The 27,400-nt window shown below is 61.9% G+C and overlaps 3 protein-coding genes across 3 annotated transcripts; all 3 read right to left on the bottom strand.

Annotated features, from left to right (window-relative positions):
- Positions 1–2,252: 2,252 nt before the first annotated feature.
- On the bottom strand, positions 2,253–10,208 carry LOC148593428 (arf-GAP with SH3 domain, ANK repeat and PH domain-containing protein 3-like). Its single transcript, XM_088530991.1, has 8 exons — positions 10,083–10,208; positions 6,722–6,794; positions 6,326–6,471; positions 5,101–5,175; positions 4,866–4,915; positions 4,481–4,607; positions 2,457–2,542; positions 2,253–2,337 (listed from the first exon to the last, which is right to left on the bottom strand). Exons 1-8 carry the CDS (start codon positions 10,206–10,208, stop codon positions 2,298–2,300), a joined length of 723 nt encoding a protein of 240 aa, XP_088387117.1. The 3' UTR covers positions 2,253–2,297.
- Positions 10,209–13,172: 2,964 nt separating this feature from the next.
- LOC148593427 (transcription factor E2F2-like) lies at positions 13,173–19,218 on the bottom strand. The gene is made up of 6 exons (XM_088530989.1): positions 18,952–19,218; positions 14,982–15,087; positions 14,537–14,756; positions 14,169–14,327; positions 13,830–13,944; positions 13,173–13,616 (listed from the first exon to the last, which is right to left on the bottom strand). Exons 1-6 carry the CDS (start codon positions 19,216–19,218, stop codon positions 13,173–13,175), a joined length of 1,311 nt encoding a protein of 436 aa, XP_088387115.1.
- Positions 19,219–20,790: 1,572 nt separating this feature from the next.
- CATSPER4 (cation channel sperm associated 4) lies at positions 20,791–26,206 on the bottom strand. The gene is made up of 11 exons (XM_088530988.1): positions 26,180–26,206; positions 25,981–26,043; positions 25,762–25,905; positions 25,346–25,447; positions 24,272–24,369; positions 23,701–23,821; positions 23,293–23,426; positions 22,835–23,024; positions 21,899–22,113; positions 21,025–21,129; positions 20,791–20,800 (listed from the first exon to the last, which is right to left on the bottom strand). Exons 1-11 carry the CDS (start codon positions 26,204–26,206, stop codon positions 20,791–20,793), a joined length of 1,209 nt encoding a protein of 402 aa, XP_088387114.1.
- Positions 26,207–27,400: the final 1,194 nt, after the last annotated feature.

The following is a 27,400-nucleotide window of genomic DNA, read 5'->3' as shown; positions in this document are numbered from 1 at the left end:
CCAGGTACTTGGCAGAGCTCCACAGGGAGCCGGGAGAACCCGCTGGACTGGTTTGGAGAAACTCCCTTAGCAAAGGGAGCTGATCTGAGGCGGCCAGGCTGCACAATGTCAACACTCCCGCCCCTCGCGCCTCCGGATCGGAACCCCAGGGCAAATCCTGGCACGAGCCACCCACCAGCCTGGGCAGAGGGATGACGGAGCAAATAGCATGCACAGCGCCGGAACCTCCCTCCCCATCACTCACGGGTCACCAGGTCAAAGCACTTCTTCTCCTCGGCGTGAGCCGCACTTGGCAGGTCAGGAGGTTCAGTTTGACCGGGGGCCGGTTTATCTGTGTGGAGCAAGGACAGAGCCACATGAAAGGGCTGGGGTGAGCAGGGAGCTGGAAGGCGGAATGAGTCGCTGCTGTTCAAATGCACTGGTGGATGGGCATGGCCAACCATGTGTCTCCTACAGCAGCCACCGCGTCAGCAGGAGGGCAACCAACCCCAGATGGTCCCTCAGCCTCTTGATCCCGGTGGATGACAGTGCCAGTCAGATGGTCTTGGCCCCTGCAAGCTCCCTTTGAAGGAGGTCTTGGACCCCTCCACGTTCCCTTTGCCGGAGGTTTGGACCCTGCGCGCGCTCCTTTGCAGGAGGGCCCATGGGACCCATCTCCGTCCTCCTTCCTCTCTGCAGTTCACGGCCTCCGCCCCCAGAGGCAGCAGCTGCTCAGAAGGCCTCGGCCCCTTTGACCCACTCTGGAACCTCAACGCCATCTCGCTGCCCGTGCCAAAACATCTCCTTGGCGTTGGCACTGCAAAACGCAGGGGACACGAGACGTGAGCAGGAGCTCCCCACTGGGTATTTCCAGGCCTGGCTCAGGCACTGCTGAGCCCTGCTTCTCCAGGTGAGATTTCAAGCCAGCGTGGCTAAACTAAACCTGACCTCAAAACAACAACACTCGAAGGCTGCATTCAAGGACCAGGTGGGTCCTACAGAAAACGTCTACCCATCTGGTCTTGCATTACTTGGAAGTCGTGGTCTGGTGGCGCTTGTTTTCCTGCCAAGACCCACAGGGTGTAGTTGGGACTTTCCAGCTAAAGGAGGATCCTCTGGAAGATATGAAGGAGTGAGGCTTCCGGGTCACATTCCCAAGGCAGGGTCTGCACACAGCATGCCCACAGCAGGTTGCTCTTGGAGCTGCCATCCCCGTTGCTTACGTGCTGTGGGAGATGGTGAGACAGCCGTACTTCACGCCGCACTTCCTCTTCTGCCACACTTTCGAATCCTGAGCCGGAGAAGGAAGAGGAATCATTACCCAGCCTGATCACCCCCATCTCTCCATCACCCCAAACCACCGCCGATTGCTCTCTGGTTGTTGTACTCGCCCTCACCCATCGCTCTTCTTGTACAGAAACCCCGACTTCTCCGTCCCGTACTGCTTGTTCCTTGGTGCTGGTGGATGCTGTAACCATTGCCAGAATTCTTCCTGCTCAGGTTTTCTGAGCTCACCAGGGAAAAAAAGGTATTAAAAGAAATGAGAAGCAGTTGTGGTGTCCATGCCAGAGTGACCTAGAGCTGGAGACACCGGCACCGTTGCCTGGACACCGGCAACGTGCCCATCAGGACAGGAGAGCTCCTGCAGTCCTTGCCCTTCTCCCAGTGTTCCCAATCCTCCTGCTCTGCACCTCTTGCGGATGTCCCCCTTGATCCCCGGCTTCCTGTCCCTGCTGCCCGTTGTCCCGGTCTCACCTCTTTGCTCTCCAGCTGCAGGATGCTCCGGAGGGAATCGCGCGTCTGCGTGAGCTGTTTCACCTCCTCCTCCTGGGCTTGGTGGAGCTGGAAGAGAAGCAGCTGCTGTCACTGCTGTGCTGAACGCATGTGTTCTCAGCGCCTCGGGGTGCGCAGGGGACCGGGGGACATGCAACAAGAGGGAAACGTGACATCTTAGCAGGTGTCTGAGCAGAGCTGGACAGAAGGATGGAGCACTTACTGCGTGGAGGGACACAGCGAGCTTCTCAATGAAGGGTAGAGGTTCTGGCAGCCTTCAGCCATCTTGGAAGAAACTGGGCATTTATTTCATTCAAGTAAGGAGAGATGCAAATGGGGAGGATGGAGAAAAAGAGGTTATTTACAGAAACGTGACAGGAGAAATGAGCAACCTCCCAGGAAGCTGCTTTTGCTCTGCGGCTCCCCTGCTAGTAGGGCCTAGGGATAGACACTGCTGAAGGATGATCCAGCCCAAAGGTTGGGACAACCCAAACATCTGGGGACACAGGACTGGCCTTGCATTCAGTAGAAGTTCCTCTCTCATCTCATGAGGATCCATGCTGGCCCGAGGCCGGATTGTGAGGACTGGACCCCAAGCAAGGACGTGCTCTTGGCCAACACAACTGCATCCTCCCTGCCCTGGTTTCCCCACTGGTGCAACAGAGGTGACCCTCGTCCCAGGCTCACTGGTGAGCAGCACCTACTTGTGCTGAGCGTGGAAGAACTTGATGAGGCTCTGCAGGAAATCTGGCCCTTGCTTCATCTGGCTCTCGCTGGCTTTCAGCAGGTACTGGGGAGGGAGAAGGCACCAGGTTAGGCAGCAAAAGCGAGGACTACCTGAAAACTCCCAGGAGCAAGAGCACGATGGGTGAGACAGTGGTGAAGACCATAGCGAAGCAGTTCAGAAACTGGGATTTCTCACTACCAGTGGACAACACATTGAAAGGGAGGAGGGTTAAAACTTTGGCTCACTTTCAAGATGCCGAGTCAAGATGTAGGATTTGAAGGCAACTCGCTGGGGACCACCCTCGGAAAAAAACCTGGATTTGGAAGTCTTCCAAGCCTTGGGAAGTTCAGGGGCCAAGACAGGCCCCTCGGGTTACCAACGGAGCATGCCTCACTCGCTGCTTATTACTTCTGGAGTTAATAAATAACCCCAACCCAGCGCAGCTGAAGAAAACATAAAATAGGCCAAATATTTTCAAGACGCGACCCCTTTGCTCCCAAAATCACATCTTGAGCAGAGAGCGCCTGCAATGCAGCAGCCCCGGAGGCCACGGTCCTTCACGGTGACATCCTGGGGGACAAGCGCCCGTGGCGCTTCAGCCTCATAAACCAAACCAATCAATCGGCCGCAGGCAGGAAAAAAAAAATCTCAAAATTTGGGTCACATGAGCAGAAAAAAAGCAAAGCAAAGAGAAATTTCCCTCCGCAGGCTCATCTCCAGGCTTGCGCAGCTGTCAAGTTGCCCAGGAGGTAAAGTTTCCTCCCGGCCGCCGGCGCGCGCTCTCCTGGGGATTGCGAGCAGGAGGCGAGCGGAGGGGGAGGCGCTCGAGCCGCTCCTCCAGCTGCGGAGCGCTCCGGGCCTTTTCCATGGCGAGGAAACCCTGGGAGGACCGGCGGAGTGCAGAGGGGAAAACACTTCAGGGCAATCCCGGCCCGAACTCTGCACTGGCCCCAGAGATGCCCATGGGATGCTGTGGATCAAAACCCGGGTGTAGCAATTTGCAGGGTGGATAAACGTGTCGAGAAGCTGGATTAATGTGCCGAGAGCTGTGAAAAAGGGCAGCTTGGCCCAGGGGAATGCACCATGCCGGGCTGGGAAGCAGGAGCGGGAGAGGATGCAGGAGCAACGCTCAGAACAGGGGGGTTCCCACTGCTGTGCGGCCAGGGATGGGGCAGGACGCCTGGGTCCCTGTCCGGGCTCCAAGTGATTCCTTGGGAGGGGTTTGTGGTTGGGCCACGTTGCTGCTCAGGGTTCAGTTTCCTCTACCCAGGCACAACCAGGAGCTTCCAGGGACAAAGGGCCTGTTAAACCACTCCAGCCCATCAGGAACTGCGGAGTCGGAGGGACTCCCAACCCGGAGCCCTGAGCATTGGACCAGCCCTGGGCAAAGTCCCAGCCGGAAAGGACCACAGATGCCTGGCTCCCGCGGAAGCTCCCTGCTGCCAAGGGAGGTGCCGGGAGAGTCCCAGCTCTCCGACCTCCCACCTGGAGCAGGGGGATACTCCCAGCACTGCAACGGATCAGGATCTGGCCCTTCCAAACCCCCTCAATATCAATCTCGGGAAGAAAATGGAGCACATCCCCACCCCAGGAGCAGCAAATCCTGCATGCAGATGCATGTATATGTATGCATGCGTGCAATGCATGCAAAACCAGCCCCTGGCCCACATGCAGCCCGGGTCCCCCCGAAAGCAGCATCAGGGGTGCAAGACCCCCGCGCAGCCCCTCTCTGCAGGGCTGCCTGGCCCCTCCCCGGCCGGGGCGCTCGGAGCAGCCTCTCCATGTGCTGTTATTTATTTAACAGTGCTGCTATTCAAAGGAATGACTCATCTGGCCGGGCCCCAGCGGCGCGGCCCCGCGCCGAGCCCCGCGCCGCTCGCCCAGCCCCAGCCTCCCGTGGGGCCGAGGGCGCCGCGCGGCCCTGCGTGGGACACGGGGGACGCTGCATCCCGCATCCCGCCCCGGCTCCTCCCAGGATTTTGCGGCAGGCCTGGCTCCTACCTCGCACATGTGGAGCTGGAAGAGCCGCCGCTCCCTCTGCGCGTCCTCGGCCGCCTCCGGCACCGCGGGCTCGGCCTGGGGGAGCCCGGCCAGGCGCGCTCGCTCCTTCTCCTTCTCCATCTTCCCTCTGCTGGGCAGGAGGCGGGAAAGGGTCCCACAGCAGAGCTGGGATGTGCGGATGGGGCAGCGGGATGCACCCGCAGGGAGGAATAGGAAGAATTCCCTCCATGTTCATGTCCTTCCAGCAGGGAGGATGGGAGTGGGGATAAGGGGACAAGGGCTTTCCCACTCCTCTCTAGCTCTTGGGAATGCGGCACCAGCCACAGCCCCAGGACAAAACCCCTTTGTGCGCTGGGGGATTAGGCCAGAGGCAACCGTGACTTACACTTTGGTCTCATAATCCTTCCAGGCCTTCTCGATCTGCTTCTTGGAGTCCTGCAGAGGAGCAGGGCAGCGGTGAGGGACCCCACGGCACTGCAGCAGTGTCCGGCCACCCAAGTCCGGCGACCCGACAGGGACGTTCCCCAGCTCCAGCCATCACAGCCCTTGACAACCCCTTGCAGCAGCTGGGGGACGATGCCACCTCCCCCGGCCGCTCTGTCCCTCCAGAGGGGACTCACCAGGCGCCCGTCCTTGAGCTGCCCCTTCAGCAGGCTGTCCAGAGGGAAGGACACGATGTTGTTGAGGTTCTGCACCTGCCGCGGCGGAGAGGGCAGCGTGGCGATGGCACCAGCGTCCCCACAGCATGGGGACGGCCCCGCCAAGGGTTAAGGAGGCTGCAATGGGCGGCCGCAGGCAGCGGCGGGGCAGGCCGGGGCTCGCTGCTGCAACACGGGTGACGTGGGGCCCTTCCCACTAACCGCCCTGGCGCCTGCCGGGGAAATCGCTGCTCTATCCTCGTCCCCCTTCCCTGGCAGGGACACCCCAGCGGCCACTCTGTGACACTGGGAGGTTCCCGGCATCGTCCCAAGATGCGTCCCCGCTGCCGGGAGCGGGGATCACCAGCGCCCTGCAGGGATGCAGCTCATCCCTGCTCCGGAGACGAGGCTCTGCACTTGCCTTCAGCCTCGAGGAGGAGGATGAAGCAGGGGGACGTGGCCGGGGGGTGTCAGCAGCAGCCCCGGTGCCTGTTCCCACCTCTCCCACGTGCAGGGCATGGGCGCGCAGCGCTTCCCTCGCCCCAGGAACCGGTTGGACTTCTTTGCCCGGCCGCTTCCCCGAAAAGCGTCGGGAGAGCACGCGGGGGCTCCGGGCAGGGATAACTGGGAGGAGGGAGGGCAGGCGGCAGGGAGGCCTGGTAGGGTAAACGTCAGGGAAGGCCACTGAAAGTGCCCCCAAAACGCAGGTAACCCACAACGGGGCACTTGGGCAGTTCGTCTTTTTCCAGAGTCGGCAATGTCCCTTTACAGGGCACCAGCGGCTGCCCCGGGCACCACACACCCGGCTCCCTCTGGCAACCTGCTTCCCAAGATGGAGCTTTCCAGCTCCCGCCTGGGCCTCCGGCAGCCCTCACCTCCCCGGAAAACAAGAGGAAGAAAAACGAAACAAAAAGCAGCTTCTCTCAGCAGGAAAGCAGGGAGCCGGCACTCCCTCCCGCTCCCCGGGGCCGCTTGGATTCACTTTCTTGGCAGAGGTGCAATGGATGCGAGATGGGGTAAAGAGGGATAAATAAACAAGCGAAGAGCACAGCCCAAAGCGGATCGTGGCGGTCACGGCCCCGGCAGAGCCGGGAAGGAGCAGCAAAATGCAGCTCAGGGGTCTTGGTTGTGCTCGGAGCACCGACCGCCCGCCCGCCCCAGGCAATATCCAACCGGGGATGTTGTGTCCATGACGCTGGGCACCTACCAGGTTCTTGAAGAGCGCGGTGACCTCGCGGGTGAAGACGGCCAGGTTGAGGAAGCCGGTGGAAAGCTCGTGGTTGTTCTGCGAGAGGTGGTTGTTGCCGAAGGTCTCCAGGGCCTCGCTGTACTGCTCCTCGTTCTCCGCGTGCGCTGGGCAGGATACAGCCCCGGTGAGACCTCCACAGCACCCCATGCCTGCGGGATGCTCGGAGCATCCCCCCCTACATCCCTGCATCCTCAAACAAGGATACTCTGGGATGCTCAAGGACCCCCCCTTTCCCTCCCTCTTTTTAAGCTTGCCTCCCCATGGATGGGCATGGAGGCTGCTCACAGACCATGGGAACATCCAAGGCACTGCCCAGGCAGGGGGATGCCCGGCGCCTCCCAGAGCCCGACTTACTGAGCCCGGAGACATGAATGGCTTTCACATATTTCCTTATCCTCTGGAGTATGGCTTGGTCCCCATCCAGGCTCTGTGAAAGCGCAGAAACAAACCCCAATGAGATCCCGCGCCTCGCCAAGCACGGCCGGCCCCCCCCGGCCCAGCTGGCCACACTGGGCCCTTGCAGCGGCGCTTGCTCTGCCACGCAGATGTGCGGGGCCGCAGCCAAGCTGCTGAGCCCCAGGGATCCCAGCACCGGCCTGGGGATACCAAGAGCCGTGGCTCCGTCCTGGGGTCCGTGCGCTGCCGGGAAGGACTTTGGCTGCACCTGGAGCGGCTGCGTGTGAGCGAGGTGGCAGCGCCGGGTGATGGGCTCGGGGAGCACTCCTGGCACACGGGGAGCGGGGATGCTTTGTGGCTGCAGCAGTGGGGGGTAGCATCTGTTTGGAGCCAAGCAGCTTCCAGTCACCATGGAAAATGCCTCCAGAGCAATCACGGGAGACGTGATTGGGATGGGGATACACAGGGACATCCCATCACGTAACGGGGACAGCCAGCCTGTCCCCACCATGCAGCCAGAGTGGGCACAGCAGAGTGCAGGGCTCCACGCAGAGCACAAAACACATCCCCCACCTTTCCAAGGCCCAACAAGGCCTTCAAACACGCAGACAGCAAATCCCAGAAGCAGGAATGCTGCCAACCATGGATGTGCAGGATAGCGGTTCTGGGGATCCCTCCCCATTTCATCCCATAATGGAGACTCCCCGGTCATCACCCCTCCACATCACTCCCTTGCCAGCACCTCTATCTGACTGGGATGCATCTGACCTGCAAACGCTGAACATGGAACACCGGGAAAAGGAGCACTGCAGGCAGCCAGCTGCGGACGGCTCCATCAGGAAAGAGTTAAAGGCGGCTTGGCTGCGCCGCAGGTACCAGAGGCATGATAACAGACTGGAAATATTTGGAGGGCGTGAACGGCAAGAAGGGCGAGGGATGAAACCGCGGAGGAATTGCAAGAAAGAGCCGCTCGCTCGCTCGCCGGAGGTTTTCGGGCTGATGTCAAGGCCGATTTCCTGACAGCGGGGTCAGCCCGGCTCCAAGGGAGGCAGGATTTGGCGGGGCTGAGGATTGGGGTGGAGGGAAGAGGCGGGAAGCGGCCGCCCCCGGCCATGGTTGCCCCATGGTGCTGGGGAGGCCTGAGGAAAACACCTTTGTCATCCAGGGGATGGCTGCACAGGGAAGCCTCGGGATGAGCTCCAGGACTTGCCACCCTTGTCCCAGCCCTGGGAGATGTCACTGTGCCTCAAGGAGCCACTGAGGTCCCCAAGCCACTCGTGTCCCCTTGCTGCACCAGCCCATGGGCTCTCCTGGGGCACCTACTTGCCTTGGAGTGGCAGCAAATGTCCCCTGGGCACAACTCTGGAGCCCCCAGGGTACCCCCGGGCACAGCTCTGGATAACTTGGCTTGCCAAAAGGGGCCCGGCTTAGCCTGGGGAAGAGGAAACCAAGGCTGGATTCGACACTTCAGCCGCAATGGAGGGAAGGAAGAGCTCCGTGTTCTGCGGGAACAGGCCAGGTCACCCCGGCTCCCGCTTGCAGCCAGAGGAGCAGGACGAGCCACTGGTGAAGGGCACTTGGATCCCTCCCGCATCCCTCGTGGATGCTCAATAGGGGCCTTTCTTCCACCTCCCCCTCCTGCCACCAGCTCGTGCCGCTCGGTGCAGGAGCCGCCGTGGCTACCAGGACATCGACCCGTCCTCCATCCCAGCGGGACAGGCAGTGGCATCGGCATCCCGAGCACATCTGTCACCGCTGGCCTGTCATTCCACCTACATCCCCCATGGGGGAAATGCTTATCCTGCCCGGATCCAGAGCGCCCAGTGCCTGAAGCAGCACCCAGTGCCACCCTATACCACTGGGTGCAGGGTAGACCTCTTAGCCCACCCCAGAGAGCAGAATGAGGGCTCAGCACCCCCCAGCACCCTGATGATCACTCCCCTTTTCCCCTCCCTTCCCAATGGCTCAACAGATGGAGATGGGAAAGCGACCGGAGACGATTCAGACCTCAGGGAGCTGCTTTGCTGCCCTGGTCTTGCAGGAAGCCAACACAGACCCGTGCACAGGGTGGCTGCAGCGCTGGTGGAGTCCCCGATGCAGCACAGAGGGGAGGAGCGGGGAGGATTCAGGCCTCAAAAACACATCAGTTCACAGGAAAATTCAACTTCAGAGCCCCGAGCTCACACAGGCTCCGGGCCAAGTCACATCCCATGCGGGCCCCACTTTCCCCTCCCCAAGCACACGCGGCAGAGCCCCCCGCCGTCGCCTCGCGGCAGAGACTGAACCTCTGCGGGACACGGATCCACTGCAGCCCCCGAGGATGCCAAGCAGCCGAACGAAATTCCCACTGCTTCCTCCTACCCCAGGCCAGGGGAGAAGGACGGAAGAGCCAGCGGCGGGTGCACGTGCCAGGATGCTCCTGGCCGGCCCGTTCTCCAGCTTGGAGGATGGACTCTGGGGCTGGGGGGCCGAGCAGGGGCCCCTGGCTCTGGCACCTGGCCCCGCTTCCCGGCGCGGCCTGGCTCTCCTTCAAAGCCATTCCTCGGCTAAGAGGAGCTGGCAAAGGACACGGGACCAGCTGGAAAGCGCCTCAATTAAAGGCAGGAGAGGGGGAAGGAGGCCTGCCGTATCCTGGACCTTCCCAAAAAACGTTGCTGAAGCTGCCAAGTCGGGGGCTAAAACCCTGCTTGGCTTTTTCACGCCGGGGGGCATCCCTCTGGAACTGGCTCCTGCTTGATGCCAGCGGGCTCTTCCCCAAACGGCAGAGCTAGAGGCTGCTGCTCTTCCCGACTCCGAGAGGAACCGCCGGTGCTGAGGGTGCAAGGGACACGTTGGGGTTCCCAAAGCACCAGAATCAATGGAAAGGTGGCACAAGCACTTTGCGGGGATGGAGCCCTGAGTGTGGGCTGTCTCATGGTCTCACACAGCACCTGGTCCCCACACCGGCCCACCCAACACCTTGAAGGGCACCAGGGATGGCACAAGCCTCCCCCAAAAAGCTTTCCAGTCCCCAGTTTCCTCATGCTGCCGTTTGTGGGGAGGACGCAGGAGGACGCGGCACCCGGGCAAGCAACAAAAAAACACGAGTGACGCAAACACTGCGCCGGCCTCCCTGCCAGGCTGGGGGAGGCCGAGCAGGGCACCCCAATAAACAGAGGGTGACGCAGCAGAGAGGGCAGATGCTGCAAGCAAGAGCACCCATGGGTGCCAGAGGCACCGCAAGTCCCGGGAGAAAGGGGAAGGGGGGTGTGTGCGTATGGAGGGGGCTGTTTCCCAAGTGGGGAACGCATCCCCTTCCCTCCCTCCCAGCCCTGCTCACCTCCTCCAGCGCCCCCACTGCCCCCCGGCACTTGGGCATCTTGGAGGCGAAGGCGGCGGCAGCCGGGGAGCTCAGATCCTCGCCGGTCACGGCCAGGAACTCGGCCACGCTCATCTGCTCCGGCATGGTGGGGGCTGCGGCGGGCCGGGGAGCGGGGCGGCACCGGGAGCGGGGGGCACCGGCACGGGGCGGCCCCGGGGCTCGGTCCCGGCGGCGCCGCCGCTCAGCGCCCCGTGCCCGCAGCCAGCCGGGCTGCGCCGCCGAGGTTCTCCCTCTGCCCGCCCGCTCGCTCGCTCGTTCCCGCCCCGCCGCCGCCGTCACGTGCGCGCCCGCCCCGCAGCTTGGCCGCCGGCCCGTTAAAGGCGAAGAGTCGACGAGGACCTCCCCGGGGCCGCCCCGCTGCACCGGGAGCCGCGGGGGCCCCGCCGGTCGCCTCCCGGTCGGGGACAAGGAACGCAAAACTGCTCGGCCTCGTCGAGGAAGACTAAACCCTTCGGCCTCGCTGCTGTCAGCAGGATTCAGGGCTCCAGCATCAGAGCCCCCGCTCCATCACTCCAATGTCCCTGGATCCAGCACCCACGGGACAAGCAGTGTCCCCAGGATGGAGGGAAAGGGCAGCCTGTGGGGTGGTCCAGCACCACAGGGGACATGGGGGCCGCCAGTCTCCTTGGTCACAGCCTGGAGCTCGAGGGCAGGATGAGGCTGTCCCCAGTTTCTCATGCTGCGCCACGGCTTTGCTCCAAAAAGCCCCAAAGTGACATATGAGGGCTGGGAGTAACAAACAGATTTCTAGGGGAAGGAGAAAGGGGAAGAAGGAGCTGGTCACAAATAACAGGAAAGAGAATCAGGGAAGGAGGCCAGGGTCACGTCTCCGTGTGGAGACTGCCCAGAGCTCCTCTGGCCAGCGTGTTTCTCAGAGCACTTGGCCCTTCGCAGCAACAGAAAAGCAGGATTTTATCTTGCTGATCACTTGTGGTCGCCCAGGGTGAACCCAGCCTGGTAGGAAGGGCTGGATTTAGGATCCCTTTTGTCTGAGGTGCCAGACTCTCCCTTCCCCTCTGCTCCCTTTCCTTTTCCTCCCTTCTATCCTTCTCTTGCCTGGAAAAGGGGCCAGGAAAATGCAGCTTTGAGGCCAGATGCACGGAGTCAGCCCAAGTCTCTGGCCCAGTCCAGCACGTCTGGAGCACACGGACCCCCGATCGCACCCGCCCGCGGTCTGGGGGCTCCTCTCTCCGCTGCATCCCGAGTTTTCCACCTCTCCTGCCCCGGGACCCGTCCCCGCCAAAACGCAGTCCCCTTCGCTCCCCCCAGGCCCAGAGCGGGTCCCCCCGGCAAGACAGGGGCTGGGACACGGGCTCTCTTTCCTAGGGTGGCCCTGCCACCTCCTGGCCAGCGTGGGGACTGCCAGCCGGGCCGGTGCCACCTCCGTCCCGCCGGGCCGCTTGGGGACCCGCAGCGACCCGGGAACGGGGGCTGGGGACACGGGACATGGCCCCATCACTCTGTGCCCCTCACTCGGCTTCCCTCGCCCTGCCCTTCCCTCCTCCTCCTTCTCCTTTTCTGCCCATCCGGATACCATAGGACGAGTGATGGCAGGGCTCATAGCCGCCAGGCATCACAGGATGTCATCGAGTACTGTGGGATGTCACCGAATACCACGGGATGTCACTGGCTCTCAGCGCCCCAAGACCTTGGGTTGGTCCAGTGCTGCTGGGGCAGCACCAGGGAGAAGGACCAAAAAGGTTCCTCACTCTCCAGCCACCAAACCCTGTCCTAGAAGGTAGGAGCACGAGCCCATCCCAGCCTGGCACAGACCCCAGCCTCCTCCTTGCTCTGGAGCTTCTATATTCCCGTTTTAGACCCAAGGAGCAAGGAGAGAAGCCAGCCCTCCATCCACCTTTTCCCCAAATAACCCCCAAGCAGCACGAGCTCTTTGACTCAAAGTCTTTATTTTTCATCCCCCACTGAGCGGAAAACATCAAGTGCCACAAGTTTTTTTTTTTTTTTTCTTGATTTGTTTTGTTCTTTTTTTTGCAATAAAACACATTCTCACCCACAAGAGTCCAAGCCAAACTGCAGGAGAACTTAAATATACACATCCAAAAACCCAAATCCCAAACAAACCTTCAACACTGCTGCGTTGGAAGGTGGGTCCCGTATAAATACAGTGCAATTGCTATGTACATTTTACAACACCTGGAGCCAAAAGCAACCCCTCTGGGACCCAATTCCTAGCAAATTCCCAAGGGGAAGGGCTCGAAGATGCGAGGTGATGGCAGGGACATCACTGGGGATCAGCTCTGCTCACTGTCGGCAAGTCCAGCTCCTGCGTTCCCGCATTTCAGGATGCCGTTCCCAGTAGGACTGTCCCCACGGCGCCCACGGTGCTGAGGCCAAGAATAACCCCTGAGCGGCCACATCCAGATCGGCGCTGGGATCCAGTTTAAATATCCCCAGTACAAATAGCTTTAAGACACTGAAGTGGAGGATTGGAGGGGACGGATCCTCCTAAAAAAATACTGCAGCGAGCGCTTGGCATCCTGCCAAGGTGCTTCCCACAATTTCTAGAGCCAGGAATGAGGAATTGCATGCACATGATCCATATGGCTCTTGCCTACCCAAAATGCCCCCAAGGGACCAGTCCCAACCTTAAAGAACTGGCCTACCTGGGGGACATGGGGAAGGACATCAAGACAAGCTGCCCCCCCAGGGACAGGTTTTGGGGCACCACCAAGACGGCCTCATCTTGCAAGAATCGCTTGATTATTTTCTCTTTCTTTCCTTTTTCTATAGGCAGTAATCAGATGAGATTGGAGCAACTCCTTGGATGGGAGCTGGGAATTCTCACAGCCCAGCAAGGAGCCCCAACCCGGCACCCAAAGCCCCTCCGCAACGGACCAGCAGAGAGGGAAGAAAGGCCACAAGGGTAGCAGACATCAACCCGCCACCACGATGCCACCAACACCACCGCAGGAGCCGCCATCGGTTTAACCTTCGGGGTCCTTGGCCGCGCCAAGTAACCGAGGGAGAGGAAGAGGCCGAAGGCTCGCAGAGGTCGAGAGGAAGAGGCGCCGGCGAGGCCGGGCCAGCTCAGTTCTTGAGCAGGTCGCCCAAGTCGTACGCCTCGAAGAGGTCGCTGACGCCCTCGCCGTCCTCGAGCCCCCACAGGTAGTCGTCGTGGGCCAGCGGGGGCGAGAAGCCGACCAAGGGCCCCGCGTCCAGGTAGGACGGGGCGCAGGGCAGCTGGTCCTCCGTGTGCTGCAGGAGGTGCCGCGGAGAGCCCAGCAGCCCAGCCTCCATGCGCGGGGGCTCCGCTGCGGCGGCGAGAGGCGGAGGTGAGCAGGGGACGGGGGCATCGAGCCGTCCCCGCGGCCACCAGCGCTGGCCCCCCTGGGTACCTTTCTCAGGGGAGGGGACATCGCGGTGCGTGGCAGGGATGGGCTCCTCAGCGGGGGGCTCCTCTGGCATCTCCTCCGGGCACAGATAGACCTCGATAGGGCCCTTGGTGCTCTGCAGATGGAGCTGTAGCTTGTCCTGCCAGGGGGAAAGGGGGGCTCAGGGCACCTCTGGAGTGTCCCCCAAGCTCCCACAGCCCCTCAAGGGACAAGCAGCCCCATGGGGCACACGGACACCCCAACCCTGCCATGCAGCGGAGAAAGGACCACCTGGAGATGTCCCCCGGGATGCTCCAGATGAAGCCACTCAAGATGAAGGCAGCCCCCCTGCCCCGCAGCGGCCCCCACGCACCTCCTGCAAATCAGGCACCTCCAGGCGCGTCTCTGGCGGAGCCTTCACCGCGATCACCGTCTGCTCCTCGAAGGTGCCGATGGCGCGCAGGTCCTGGTAGGTGACGTAGGCCAGCGTGGACACGGAAGGGGTATTGGAAAACACGAAGCTGCAAGGGAGACCCCTCCATTCCCCCCAGCCCCGCAATGCTGCTGCCAAACACGCAGCTCCCAGCGTTTTCCCCATCCCAGGAAGTGCATTTGTCCACCCAGGATGGGAGCAAAGAGAGGGCAAGGGACTTGGACGGCACCCAAGCCCCTGCTCCGAGTCCCATGCACGGCTCTCTCCCAACAAGGATATCTCTGGTTGGCTTCATCATCCATCAGCTGCTTGAGCTGCAGGGCACAGTCCTGCAGGAGCCGGTCCAGCGTCCTCTCCGTCTTGGCCAGCTCGGCCAGCTCCTGGCGCAGCACCTGCTGCTTGGTGACCACTGACACGTCCTCGAAGATCCCCGTCCCCCTGTGCCACACACGAGCTCCACTCACCCATCACCATGTCCCATGTCCCCAAGCCACCTCGCCCCATCCTTCCCAGCTCACCACTTGTCACCTGCCCTTGGGAGCCAGCTCACCCCATTTCCCCCATCCATCCATCCATCCATCCATCCATCCATCCATCCATCCATCCATCCTCCCATCCATCCATCCTTCCCTCCCTCCTTCACCTACATCCACTGGATGTGGCTCTTGGACTTCTTGCGGATGAGCTGGATGCCCTCCAGCACGTTGGTGATGTCGTAGATGCGCCGCTTCTGCACCTCGAGCAGCTCGGCAGCGCGGTTGAGGTCCAGGACGCCGTCGGGAGACTCGCTCAGCAGCCGGATGAACTTCTTGGTGAGCAGCCCCAGCGAGGTGTCGTAGCGGGTCTTCTCACCGGGGGACTTGGGGGCTGCGGGGAAATGAGAGACCCCTCCGGCCCCTGCTTCAGGCTGGGACACGGATGCCCCAGGGCCAGACATGGTCCTCGCCACTCTAAAGAGGTTTGGGTCATTTTGGGGCAGTGTGAGGGGACAGTGCAGAGAGTGGCAGCTCTAAACGGGAGAGCAATGGGGTCTGCCCCTCTATCCCAAACCAGCCTCCCGCTTTCCTCCCCTCTCGGCCCGGCACCACTTACTCCTGGGGCTGGGCACCTGGGCCAGGCTCCTGCCCTTGTCCTTGGGCGTGCGGAATTCCGGGCAGCCTGGCTGGCCTGGGCCCTCCAGGTCCAGCTTCCGCTTGGCCTGGAGCAGGAGAAATAGAGAAAAACAACCCAGTTAGGGCAGAGCCAGGCACCAGCCCCAGCTCCAGCCCAGCGGGATGCTGGAATGGATGGCACGGAGGGACCTTCCGCCTCCCTCCTTCCCGCAGCAGTTCCCGGGATGCGTCCGGATGCTCTCAGCACTGGCAGCCTGAGCGCTTCCCGCAGCCGCCGGCACTCCGCCATCCGCAGGGATTTCTCTGGCCCTGAGCCCCAGGAATGGCACCAGCTGCACCACCGGCTCCTCCGGTTTCTTGCCCGCGTGGTGGGAACACATGGCTGGCGCTGGAGCACCTGGATCCGGCCCTGCTCCACACCGCGTGGATGCCCCCGCCACGAACCCAACCGCTCCGGCTGGCAGGGGGACCTGCCGGTGCCACCCAGGGGGCAGGACAAGGGATGTGCAGCAGGTGCAGCCCTGAGGAGCTCCCGGAATGAACCCGAATGCCCCCCCAGTCCTCAAGTGGTGCAAATCCTTCAGGATTTGCAGATCCCTTGGAATTAGCAGCGACAAAACCCAAAAAGTGGCAACAAACCCCAGCAGATTTGGGCTGAGGGCAGCCCCCGCCCCAGCTCCGTGCCCTCCTCCAAGCAGTACCTGTCCCCAGGCCGGGCTGGGCCACAGGGTCCCCACCAGCGCATCCCGCATGGTCCCTGCGCCCGGAGCGGCTCCGCTCTCCGCTGAGGCACCCGGCTCCCGGGGAGGGGTTTGGAGCCTCCGCGGGTGTTGGCATCCGAGGGGGCAGGCGGAAAGGACGCCGCCGGCGGTTTTCCGCCCCCCCAGCCGGCTAGGGAGCCAGCTCGGAGCTTGGCTCCTGTGGGAATGCGCTCCCTCCCCTCCCTTCCCCAAGCAGGTTTTCCCCGGCAAAGGCGGCTCCGTCACCAGCCCCGCCGCCCCCGGCTCTGCCCCGGAGCTGCCGGCACTGAGCGCGTGGGAAACACCTGCCCCGGATCAGACCCCGGCGCATCCGCCAGCCCTGCGATGATCCGGCACGGAGACCCCCCAGATCCCAGTGGGAACAACATGCCCCCGACTTGCCAGGCCCCAGGCTGGAATCCAGGCCTGGCAGCAGCTTTGGGGGCTCCCCATGTATCCCTGTTCCCCCCCAGCCCCCCCACTTTGGGGACACACAATGGACAAGGGGGAGGCTCAGTCCCAGCTGCCGGGTGGGATTAGGGGGCCGACAGCTGAGCCGGGCAGCACACGGGGCGGATGAATGGGAGCAAAACGGAGTGCCCAGGAGCAGGGGACAAGCCACCCTGCTGTCCCCAAGCGCGGTGGGTTGTGTCCTCCACTGCCCTCTCTGGTCATCGCACAGTCCCCCCCACCTGGGGGGATGCGGGTGGGATGCGGCAGGGGGAAGAGGCAGGATCCCTGTTTTGGGAGAGGGCAAGAGGGACGGGAAGAGGGGGGGACGGGCACCGCGCCAAGCAGCCCCGGGCGCAGCCGCGGCGCCAGGGGCTGCACCCTGTGCCCAGCCCAAGCATCAGAGCGGCTCCATCGCCGCCCGGGGCCCCCGCGCCGCTGCCAGCGCCGCCGCAGCGCCCGCCCCGCGCTCCGGGCTTGCCCGGGCCCTGCCCGCACCTCCTGCCTCCCCCGGCCCCCGCGCTCCCGGGACGTGGGAACGCGGCGCCCCGAGAGCGTCCCCCCGGAGCCACCACCAGCCCGGCCCTGCAAACAACCACCCCCATCCCATGCACTGGATAGGGGAGCCCCCAAGATCCCCCCCCCGGATGCCAAACATCCCCCCAGGCGCATCCCCGGATAAAACGTGGTGCCCATGGGCCCTCCTGCAAATACAACAGCCTCCTGTTCCACTTCTGCTCCCCCTTTTCCAAAGGCACAAGAGGCAATAAACAATGGAAGCAGAAAAGGCCCCTGCAAGCGCCAATCCAAACGGCTCCACCAACAGGCTGCGGACACAGTTTTCTCAGGGTTAAGAAAGCCTGGAACCCCCAGCAAAGCCAACACTCTTCCCGAGACTCCTTTGTAGCCCTATGGAGATGCCAAGTGGCCACAAGCAGCACAAATATTCGGGATGGCCCTGGGATTTACCCTGCCCTGGGTAAAACAGTTCCGAAACACGCGCATCCATGGGGGACATCTCCAAGCCCGAGGCGAAGGGAAAGCGGCAGCTGCGCGATGCCGGTCCCTCCTTCCCGCGCTGGGCAGCCGGAGCGAGCGACCTTTCCCCATGCCGTGGGTGCCACGCGGCCGGCACGCCGTGGGAGCGGCTGCCGGCGCCTGCTGGGAAGCGGGAGCAAACGCTCCTTATCCACTGGTTCCAGCTCCGCGTGCAAAGGCCACCGCTCCGAGTCCTAATTCATCAGGGCGAGGGGCCACACGGCATTCCTGGCACGCTGCTGTGCCGGCCTTTGGAAACCCTGGCACTCCGGGCTGCCACAGCGGAGCCATCATCCCTGAGGATCCATACTGGCACTTGAGGAACCATGTGGGCCTGGAAAACGAAGAGCTCCAACGGCTCCGGCTGGGACAGTGAGCCAGGATCCCTAGAGGGGCCACAACCGTTCCGGAACCGGTAGCACGGAATGCTCCAACGTTTGCACCACTGGAGCCTGGATGAGCTCTGCCATTATGCTCAGAAAAGCAGGAAGGGTTGTTCGTCGGGATTCGGGGAGTATTTTTCGGGAAGGGGGAGTAGCACAGGTGCTTCCTTCCCTGCCAGCCCCGCATCCACAGAGACACCATCAGCCCTAGTGACATCCCCAGCTGGCACCAAGCCCCAGCGGGCAGGGAACATCCATCCATCCATCCACTCATCCATCAGGCAAAGCCGGAGTGGGGCAGCAGGCGCGTTGGGATGCCCCCCCAGCCCTGGGAGAACAGAGGCTCCCAGTGCAGACTGGACACGCGCCCAAAGCAGGACAGGCGGGAATTAAATGCCCAGCTGCCAGGGAGCTGCCTGGCACAGCGGGGCCCTGCGGGAGGAGAGCCCAAGCCGGGAAAAGACCGGCCAAGGGCTTGTCCTGTGTCCGACCCGCTCAGCACCGGGATGGGCAGCGTCCAACACTTCTTACCCCCAGTTCTCCCATTTTCTCCTTAGCCCAGCAGGCTTGGCAAGCACAGCCCTGGCCCCAAACCTTGCCTGCGTCGCAATGACACGGGCACTGCCAAACACAGCTGTCAGGAATCCCCTTGTCCCCCCAAAGCCACGTACCCCAGCCCAGCTCTGCCCAGGCAGCCCAGAGGGGAAGGGGCATCCCCGGGGGGACAGGGACAGCAGGGGACCCCTCGCAGCTCAATCTCATCCTCAGCAAACACTTTTCAAGCCCCACTGTGACCCTCCAAACTCAATATCTCATCCTTGCCCCAGCAGGAACCAAGCCTCTGCAGTGAAGCAGAAAGGGCCCTCGTCCCCTGGAGGGGACAGGCCACCATGGGTGTCACTGCCCAAAGCCAGGGCAGTAAAGACACAGCGCAGGGACGGTGCCTGCGCAGCCTCCACTTCCTTACCACGATATGGGACTTTGAAAGGGCCTCGGCTCCACCACTGGAGCCACCACCCGAGCAAGCAGGGACAGAAAAAGAGGGAGAGAGAAGGGAAAAAAAAAAAAAGGAGAGAAGCGGAAGAGCAGGGCCAGCTCTGCGGGCACACAGGACCAGGGGAAGTTGAGAAACCCTCAAGCCATTTCACCGCGACCCCTGATTTTGGCCTTTGCCCTCTTCCATGGTGGGGAGACACCCTGTGGGTCGCAGACCCCAGCGGGGGGCGGGGGGAGCACGGCCAGGAGCTCCCCCAGCCCCGCTCCCTTCCGGAGACCCTCAGAAGAGCGGGTGCAAAGCCAGGATTGGGGTCGGGGCAGGGTGGGGGTGAGGACGCCTTACCGGCAGCCTTCCCGCGGAGGCCGATCTGATGCCCGGGCCCGCGGGGCCCTGCGGGGTGGTGTAGAGGCCGCCCCGCCGCGCCGGGGGGACCCCCTGCGAGCAGAGCTGCGTGAAGCCCCCGGCGGGCACCGGGGGGCTGCCCCGGCCCGCAGCGGCCGCCCGCTCGGCGGGGCCCGGTGCCGACATGGCCCGCGCTGGCGGCGGCGGCGGGTGGCGGGGCCCGGCCGCCCCCGCGCCGGGGGACGCTCCCCGGGGGAGCCGCAGCATCGGCGAGTCCCGTCCGAGAGGCCCGGCGGGCAGGTCACGAGCCCGCGGGCGGCATCGCTGTGTTTTTGCGGGGGAGGGAGGCTAGGAAGACGCGGGGGGGCCGCGGGAGCTGCCCGCCTGCAGCCGCCAGAGGGATCCGCGGGGCCCTGACAGCGGCCGGAACTCCCGAAAAAAAAAAAAGAGAGAGAAAAAAAAAACAGCTCAAAAGCTGCAGATGCAGCTGGAACTCGGGGAGAGGAAAATTAAGTGGGGAGCGGGGAGAGTCCGCGGCCGGCAAAAACTTGCGGGAAAGGCGCGTTTCGCCCCCAGAGTCGCCCCCGGTGGCCGTTCGCGCTCGAACCGGATGGAGGCCGGAGCGGCGCGGCGCGGCGCGGCCCGGCCCGGCACGGCCCGGCCCGGCGGCGGCCCCGGCTCTTCCCCTCCGCGCTCCCGTCTGTCTTTCCCTTTTCTTTCCTTCCCTTCCCTTTTCTTCGCTCTTTCTCCCCTTCTTTCTTTTCCCTTCCCTTTCTCTTTCGCTAGCTTTTTTTTTTTTTTTAAGCGCCAAAAGACGTGCCGCGAAATTCAGATTTCCCGCGGAAAACGCAGCGCGCTGATTGGCTGCCACTGCCTCCTCCCATCCCTCGTGGGGGGGGCGTTAAAGGGGCAGCGCGGCGCGCAGCGGGGAGGGGTCCGCATGCAAATGAGGAGGCGGGGCCTCTTTGGCGCCACCTGCTCCTGCTAAAGCGGGACGGGGGGGTGGGTTTGACCCCTCTCTCTAACCCGGGGCACGACTGGTCGTCACCGCGATTGCAATTTTTTCTTTTTTTTTTTTTTTTTACTTTTTGCAAGGAAAGGCCCGCAGCTGCAGCCTGTGGGTTGCAAATACCCCCCTCAAAATACCCCTGCTCCTCCTCCTCCAAAAAAAAAACACCTCTCCCAAATTTATCCCCTGCCCCTCAGGCTGCAGAGAGCTGCGGGATCAGTCCCAGAGGGTTCCATCTGTTTGGGAGGAAAAAAAAAAAAAAAAAAGCAATTCAGAGCCCTGCACTCAAATCCTGCCTGGCAGCGAATGCCCTCACAGCCACGGATATGGGGGGCTGGAGCAGTTCAGCAGGCAGGAGGCTGGAGGGCGACTCAGGCATCGGGGGTTTTGGTCCCCCAAAGTCCCCAAGGTCTCCAAACTCTGTGTTTTCACTCCAGCCATCACAGCAGGGAGGCAGAGTCCAGGTGGCCTGTCCGCTCTCCCGCAAGGCTCAGTGGGCAAGGACACGTGCCAGGACGCTGGATTTGCCTTCTCTGCTTCTCTCCCAACCTCCTTGGGGACACAGTTCGCTATGTCATCGCCTGCTGCCACATCGGTCCAGTGTCGCGCCGCAAGCACAAGTCCCACCCGTCCCAATGCCGCTGCGCATCCTCCATCCGTCCGGGCATCCCACATGGGGGCCTGGGACAGGACATGCTGTCCTCGGAGCCAGGCACCTCTTCTCTCCTCCACCGTCACGTCCCATCCTCGGGGCTGTGCGCTCTGAGCTGGGGCCACTGGTTTTGTGACCCGTTTGCGGTGCAGTGTGTCCTGCATCTCCTCGGTGGCAATCATGTTTGCCTGGAGAAAGGAGCAAAGCGGGAGTGTGAAGGACACCAGGTGGGACTTGTTGGGACATGGTGGGATGGCATTTGCTATGAAGAGACCCCCCTGGAAGAAGGACACCGGGACAGAGTGGACCTGGTGTGATGCTGGTTGGGAGCGGGGAGGGGGTTCGGCCGTGGAGGGCTGCAGATGGGGACCCTCAGCATGACAGGAGCGCTGGGGACGTGCCCACACCTCACCGATCGCTGGAGTAAGGGTTGTCCGCGCTGGTCAGGTAGCTCCGCATGATCAGCTCCTGCTCCTGCGCCTGGTTGAAGTCCATGGCCCTCACCTCCTCGACTATCCTGGGAGACACAACGCGGTGGCGTTAGGAGGAAGCTCTCCACCCATCCTGTCCATCAGACCCACCACCCAAACGCCACCATGAGAGGAGGGAACATTCGTTCATCTCGTTGGTGATGCTGCAGCCCCCGAGTTCCACTCACCCTGGAGCTCTGCTCCATCGCCCCCCAGCCTTCACCTTTCCTAGAAATCCCTCAGGATGGGAGTAATGGACATGTGGACTGGAGAGCAACCGGAGAGAAAGGCTGATATCCAGTGATGGGTGCATGACAGAAGCTCAAAGGTCTCCATCAACAGAGAAATGTCCAAAAGATGGAGGCTGGTGCGTGTTCTCACCCAACAGGAGCCTCAACACAGTCTTAGATTTCCTAGCAGAGGCACTGTCTCCAACCACTGTCCACCCAGAGGGACAGCAAGGCCATGGACTTCACCCAAGTGGACAACGTTTCTCTAGTTCCCTTCCTAGACAAGAGCTATATTACCTAATACCCATTCAACAGGCCTTCCTCAGGCTTTACAGCCACAGCTTTCCATCAGTAAAGTCCTCTCCTTTGCCAGAACCCGTGGGGTGGTACCTCCTTGTCACATTGGCCCCTCCAGATGGGTGGCAGCCATCATCCTCCACCCACAACTGAGAAGAAAGCCTCTCTGGGACAGATCTCCTTGGAGAGGGGATTATTTTGCCCTGACTGTGCATAAATGGGCTAATTCCGCCTAACTCAGCCTATGAGCAAGCTAGCAAAGAGGAAGGCATTTTAGAGCTGGCCTCACGTGTTGATCTCTTCGCGGATCTCCTTGTAGTGACTGAGGTTGTCCTGGATGGAATGCAAGAGGATGCAGAGGTTGTTAAAACTCTTTTTGTTCAGGTTGGGCAGGTGGGTGCTGAGCTGCTCCTGGGAGGTGAACATGGAGGTCTTGTCCCACATCACCGTCTTTGGGAACCTCAGGCTGCGCTCACGGTCCGTGTCAACCTCCTCGCCGGCCATCTGGAGGGGTTGAACATGGCAATGCAGCCGTGTCCGCTCCCAGGAGCTTTTCTTCTCCTGAGGCACAGAGCCATGGGAATTGCAACCCGGGGGTTTTCCCCTCTTGGGAAACCTCAGCTTCCCGAAGGACCGCGTCTCCACCCTGAAGGACCTCATCTCTACCCGGCAAAGCATCTTTCTTCCTCTCAAACCACACAGCTCACCTTGGAGGCCAGTGCTCTCCACAGAAGAGGAGCATCAGACCCAATCCCCCCACTACCACCCTTGAGAGACCCACGAGTTGCAGAACAAGGGTCCTGGATGACATGATCCCTCTGACACATGAAAAATCATTTTGGGGCTGTATATGACTCTAAAGGAGCCCCTTGCAGGGTGGATCAAAGATCCTTTTGAGCAGGAAAACGTTCCCCTTATGCCCACAAAGCCTGCAAATTAAAAGATCATGTGCTGCAAAGTGATGCCCAGGGTGTTCCCACAGTCCCTGCTCTTGGAGAAGACAAGAAGAACAGGATGGGGACCGCGAGGTGGAGGAGCTCCCCTTAGGGAGGAATTGGGCATGGGAGGCAACCCTAGTTTGGCCACCCAAGAAGATATTTTTATAGGGAAGCACCAAAACATGGCCCTTCCAGGGTCATTTCAAGATGTGTTTGCAGCCCACAGTAGCCCCTTGCTTGGCTCAGGATGCCCACAGAGCTGACCTGCCCTGGTCACCAGGTCCTACCTCCAGGATGGGCTGATTAGCCTGGCTGGGCACGTGCTCTTTCTTCTGCCTCTTTTTATGGGAGATCAAAGATTCCTCCAGGCTCGACATCACTACGGCCACCAGCAGGTTGGCGCAGATGAAGGCCCCGCCCGTGAGGAAGACGACGAAGTAAATGGCACCCCCTATTTTCAGAGCATTCCCTTCGTTCCTGCCAGGCACAGGGACAATCTGGTTGACGGTCGGTGGTGGCCACCATCCAAGCAAGGAGCCTATCTCAGCATCCATGGAGAAGGAGTTCCCATATTGCCCTTACACACCCACATCCCACCCAGTCCTCCCTCTTTCCCCAGGGTAAGTGGGGACCCTGGCTAAGCTCCAGCGTAGAGCCCTTGTCCAGGTGTCCCCAAGCCCTGTCACCCCAGCGGTGGCTCTGCTGGCTCGGGGCCCTGCAAAAGGACCAAGGCTCAATCACTCACTCGAAAGCCTGGTAGATGTTCAGCCAGCCGTCCTGAGTGATGCAGACGAAGAGCGAATACAGGGCCTTCCCCAGGTTGCCGAAGTGGCCTGGGATGGTGTTGCTGAAGAGGATGACCCCGAGCATCGCGAAGACCTGCACAAAGACAACGAGGGAGGCGTCCCACCTTCACCGTCCCCTTCCCGGGCTATGCTGGGAAGGATGCTCCGCATCTGGCAACCAAGACAAGGGAAGGCAGCTGTATTGCTTGACTAGGGAGCTCAGAAACCATCTGTGCTTCTGATGACCGTGACCAATACTGGATCCCCTTGACCAAAAGCAAGTGTTTCCTAAAGGGCCCTGGGCTCCTCCTGCCTGTTTCCAGGCCCACTGCCAGCTGGGCAATTCCTTAAGGAAGTGGGTGGCTTACCAGCATGAGGATAAAGAGCAGGAACATGATGTTGAGCAGGTTGGGGATGGCCTTGAAGATCACTCGGATCATCCGCGCCAGCCCCTTGACCAGCATGCAGACCTGCAGCAGCCTCATCACCCTGGGGCAAGGTGAGAGCTCCCGTCGCCTCGCTGATGGAGGGGGGAGGAAAGAGCCAGGAGGCCGCGGTTCCCTCCCAGCCTCTCCGGAGAGGCTCTAGGGGAGGTTCTGCTGGAGGGACCCCCCAAAGCAGCTCCGGAAAGTGTCAGTGAGGAGCAAGGGGTGAAAAGGGCTCGAGCTCCTCAGCATCTCTCCCTTGCAATCTCAGGGACGAAGCCGGGTAACGGCTGACATTATGTGTCCAAATTAGGAAATTTGGAGGGGGTTTCTTGGATGGTTTTGGGTAAATCCCTTCCCTGTGCCTCAGTTTCCCCGCTCCCCTGCGCTCCCAGGGAGACCAGACCTTGCTTCTCCTCCACACGCCCAGGACCTTGCACAGCAGGGGACAGGACGGGGCACCAAACTGGGGAAGCCGGAGGCTTTTGGGGAGGCCGCCCTCTCCCCAGCTCACCTCAGGATGTGGAAAATCTTTGGATCGTTGAGGACAGGGATCAAGGGGCCAACAAGCAGGTAAACCACGATGAGGAAGTTGAAGATGTTCCAACCGTCCTGCACAGAGAGGAAGAGGAGCTGAAGCCCGTGGCCATGCAGGGTACATGGGGCTCCAACATCGGTTGCAACCACAGGGACCCCCCCCAAAAAAAGCCCAAGGGACCCCCAAAAAACTGTGTTCTTCCCTATTTGTCCCCATTAGCCTGCAGGGGGCCAAGTAGGGCTACCAGCCATGCAGCAGCCAAGCAGCCTCCCAGCTGGGCTGGTGGCCTTGGAGAAGGTCCTGGTGTCTCCCAGGCAGAGATGGGCCAGAGGAGAAGTCAGGAGCCCCCCATCAACAGCACAGGGCGTGAGAAGGGGCCCAGGAGTCCGGCTTTTTGCTGCATTAAGGGTGATGGAAGCAGGGAAGGCTTTGCCGCGGCGGAGGCGGTTGTGGAAGCGGCCTCGGCCTCTTCCTCCTCTTCCCCTGGAGACGGCAGCATCGAGCCACAGCCGGAGAGCCCATCTCAGCCCTGCTGGTCCCGGCCGGGCCATGTCCCCGTCCCCTCACCACCTCCGTGTCCCTGTGCTCCCGACAGCCACGAGGGCTCCCGGTGACCCAACACCCGGGAGAGAACTGGACACTGGGACACGCAGAGCAAGCAGAGGATGGATGAGAGACCGTGGGATGCAGGGACATAGGGATGCAGGGACATAGGGATGCAGGGACACAGCAATGCAGGGACACAGCAATGCGGGGACATAGGGCCACAGCAGTGCAGGGACACAGGGATGCAGGGACACAGCAATGCAGGGCCACAGGGATGCAGAGGCATAGGGATGCAGGGACACAGGGATGCAGGGACACAGGAATACAGGGCCACATCAATGCAGGGACACAGGGATGCAGGGACATGGGGATGCAAGGACACAGGAATGCAGGGTCACAGAGATGCAGGGATACAGCAATGCAGGGACACAGGGATGCAAGGACACAGGGATGCAGGAACGCAGGAGCACAGGGATGCTGAGTGCTCCGGCTGGACTCACTCACCTTCCAGTAGAGCCAGAACCCTTTGTACCAGTTGAGCAGCACCTCGAAGAAGAGCACCATGAGCACAATGTTGTCAACGGCCGTGCTCAGCGAAAAGTAGATCTGGAGGGAGGACAGAGACGAGTGCTGAAGAGCGTTGTAGGAGCCCCCTCTGGTCCACAGGGGTGGACATGGGTCACTCGCCTGCCCAAGAGGGGACAAGATGCTCACGACTCCTTGTGGAGGGCCAACATGGGGGACAAAATATGAAATATAAAACCAAACTTCCCGTTTCTCCCACCCAAAGTGACTCTGGGAGGCCAGTTTTGCCCTTTCCAACCACTTCCAGCAGCAGATGCCAAAAGGAGCTGCTCCCCACAGGAGGGAGCCAGCACGGACAAGGTTCTCTGGTGGCCGGCATGGCTGGGGTCACTCACGCCCCTGAAGCGCGGTATGGCCTCGGTGGCGATGACGGCCACGTTGGTGATGATGAGCACGGCCACGGTGAGCTTGAAGGCGGGATGGGCGAGGAAGCGGCCCATGCACACCCTGCACAGGTATTCCTCGCGATCCCACAGGTCCTGCCGAGGGCAACGGCGTGAGAGCAGCGCCCGCGCGGCCGGAGCACCCGCGTGGCCTCGGGGCAGGGGTCCTACCTCGCCGCGCACCACGTCTTTGTAGTTGATGGGCAGACACTTGTCATCTATGTCCGGGTTGTCCTGGCAGTGAGGGACGAGGCCATCACGTGGGTCCGGGTGGTCCCACACCCCACCAGACCCCCTGCCCCAACCACAGCCTCCCCCGCAATCCAGACACCCGCTGTCCCGGTGGGAACCCCGACAGGGACCCGCTCACCCTCCTGATCTTCAGCGGGGAGGCCATCCCGGCGCTGCCAGGCATCGCCCAACCCGCTCCGGGCACCCGTGATGCTGCGACCGCCCCGTTCCGAGCCGGCGGAACGGGCGGCATCGCCCTTCCGCACCCTGTGACGTCGCTCCCCATGCCTGTGACGTCACTGCTTCCCGCTCCATGGGGAACCCCACTGTCCCCCTTCCAGGTGAGGAAAATGAGGCACATCAGGAGCTCAGGTACCATCCCTGGGTGTCCCCCCGTGACCAGTGCTGCCGATCCAGGAGCAGCCCCCCTTGCTGAGCCCAGGTCTCCTCGGTAGCACTCGGCTCTTCCCTCAGATCCCCCTTTGGCATCGTGGGAGGGGGCAAATCCCACTCCCCCAATCTGGGCCCACAGCTTCCAGGGGGGCACAGTTGGGATCTGGCAATTCTGAGGGCTGCGACCAGGGACGCGGCACTCGGGCCGGGGATTCGAGCCCTGACACGGCCCGTGGGAAAGTGGAAGCCAAAGGCCTGGCCGGAGCAGCGGGGCCGGCTGCCAGGACGCCTGGGTCCCCTTGCTGGGGCTGCCAGTGCTGCCGGGTGGTCCCGGCGGGTGGGAGGTGAAGGGGCTCCACGTCCCCCCCGGATTAGCGGGTTGGGAGATGCTGTGTGGGATGGGTGCGCGTGGGGGCCCCGGAACCGGGCGCTGAGCCGGGGCAGGTCAGGAACAACCCAAACCCTGGCCCCAATCCCCCAGCGCCCCTGATTCGTCATCCTCCCTTCCCCTCGCAAGCGAGGCCGGGCGCCGTGGCCGCTCCGGCCACTCCACATCGGGAGCTGGGACAGGAAGAGCCGTTGCTTGAGCCGAAAATGCCGCAGGGCCCCAGGGGACGGATATTTTTGCCACATTGGGAGGAAGCCGAGGGCTTGGGGATGCCCTTGGGGGACAGTCGAGACCTTCACAGGGCTGGTGAAAGGGGTCTTTTACTTTAGGGGGAGGTGATACTTGGGGCAGGGGAGTTGCATGTGTCATTGCACACATGTGAGTGCACACACATGCACGGCATGCACGGCAGATGCATGCATGCATACGTGTCAGCATGCATATTCATGCAGGTCACTGGTAGATGCATACGTGAGCATGCATGCACGTGTGGGAGCGTGCACACGCATGCTGCTGCCATGCCCACGGTGCACCCCTGCTGCAGCGTGCACACACCAGTGCATGCACATGCTTGCACAC

The sequence above is a fragment of the Tinamus guttatus genome, unplaced genomic scaffold, assembly GCF_059628265.1.
Source record: "Tinamus guttatus ecotype Peru unplaced genomic scaffold, ASM5962826v1 Tinamus_guttatus_pri_ptg000397l, whole genome shotgun sequence".
Classification (NCBI taxonomy): domain Eukaryota; kingdom Metazoa; phylum Chordata; class Aves; order Tinamiformes; family Tinamidae; genus Tinamus; species Tinamus guttatus.
Note: the sequence above shows the minus strand (reverse complement) of the source record. Positions and strands in the feature narration are given on the sequence as shown.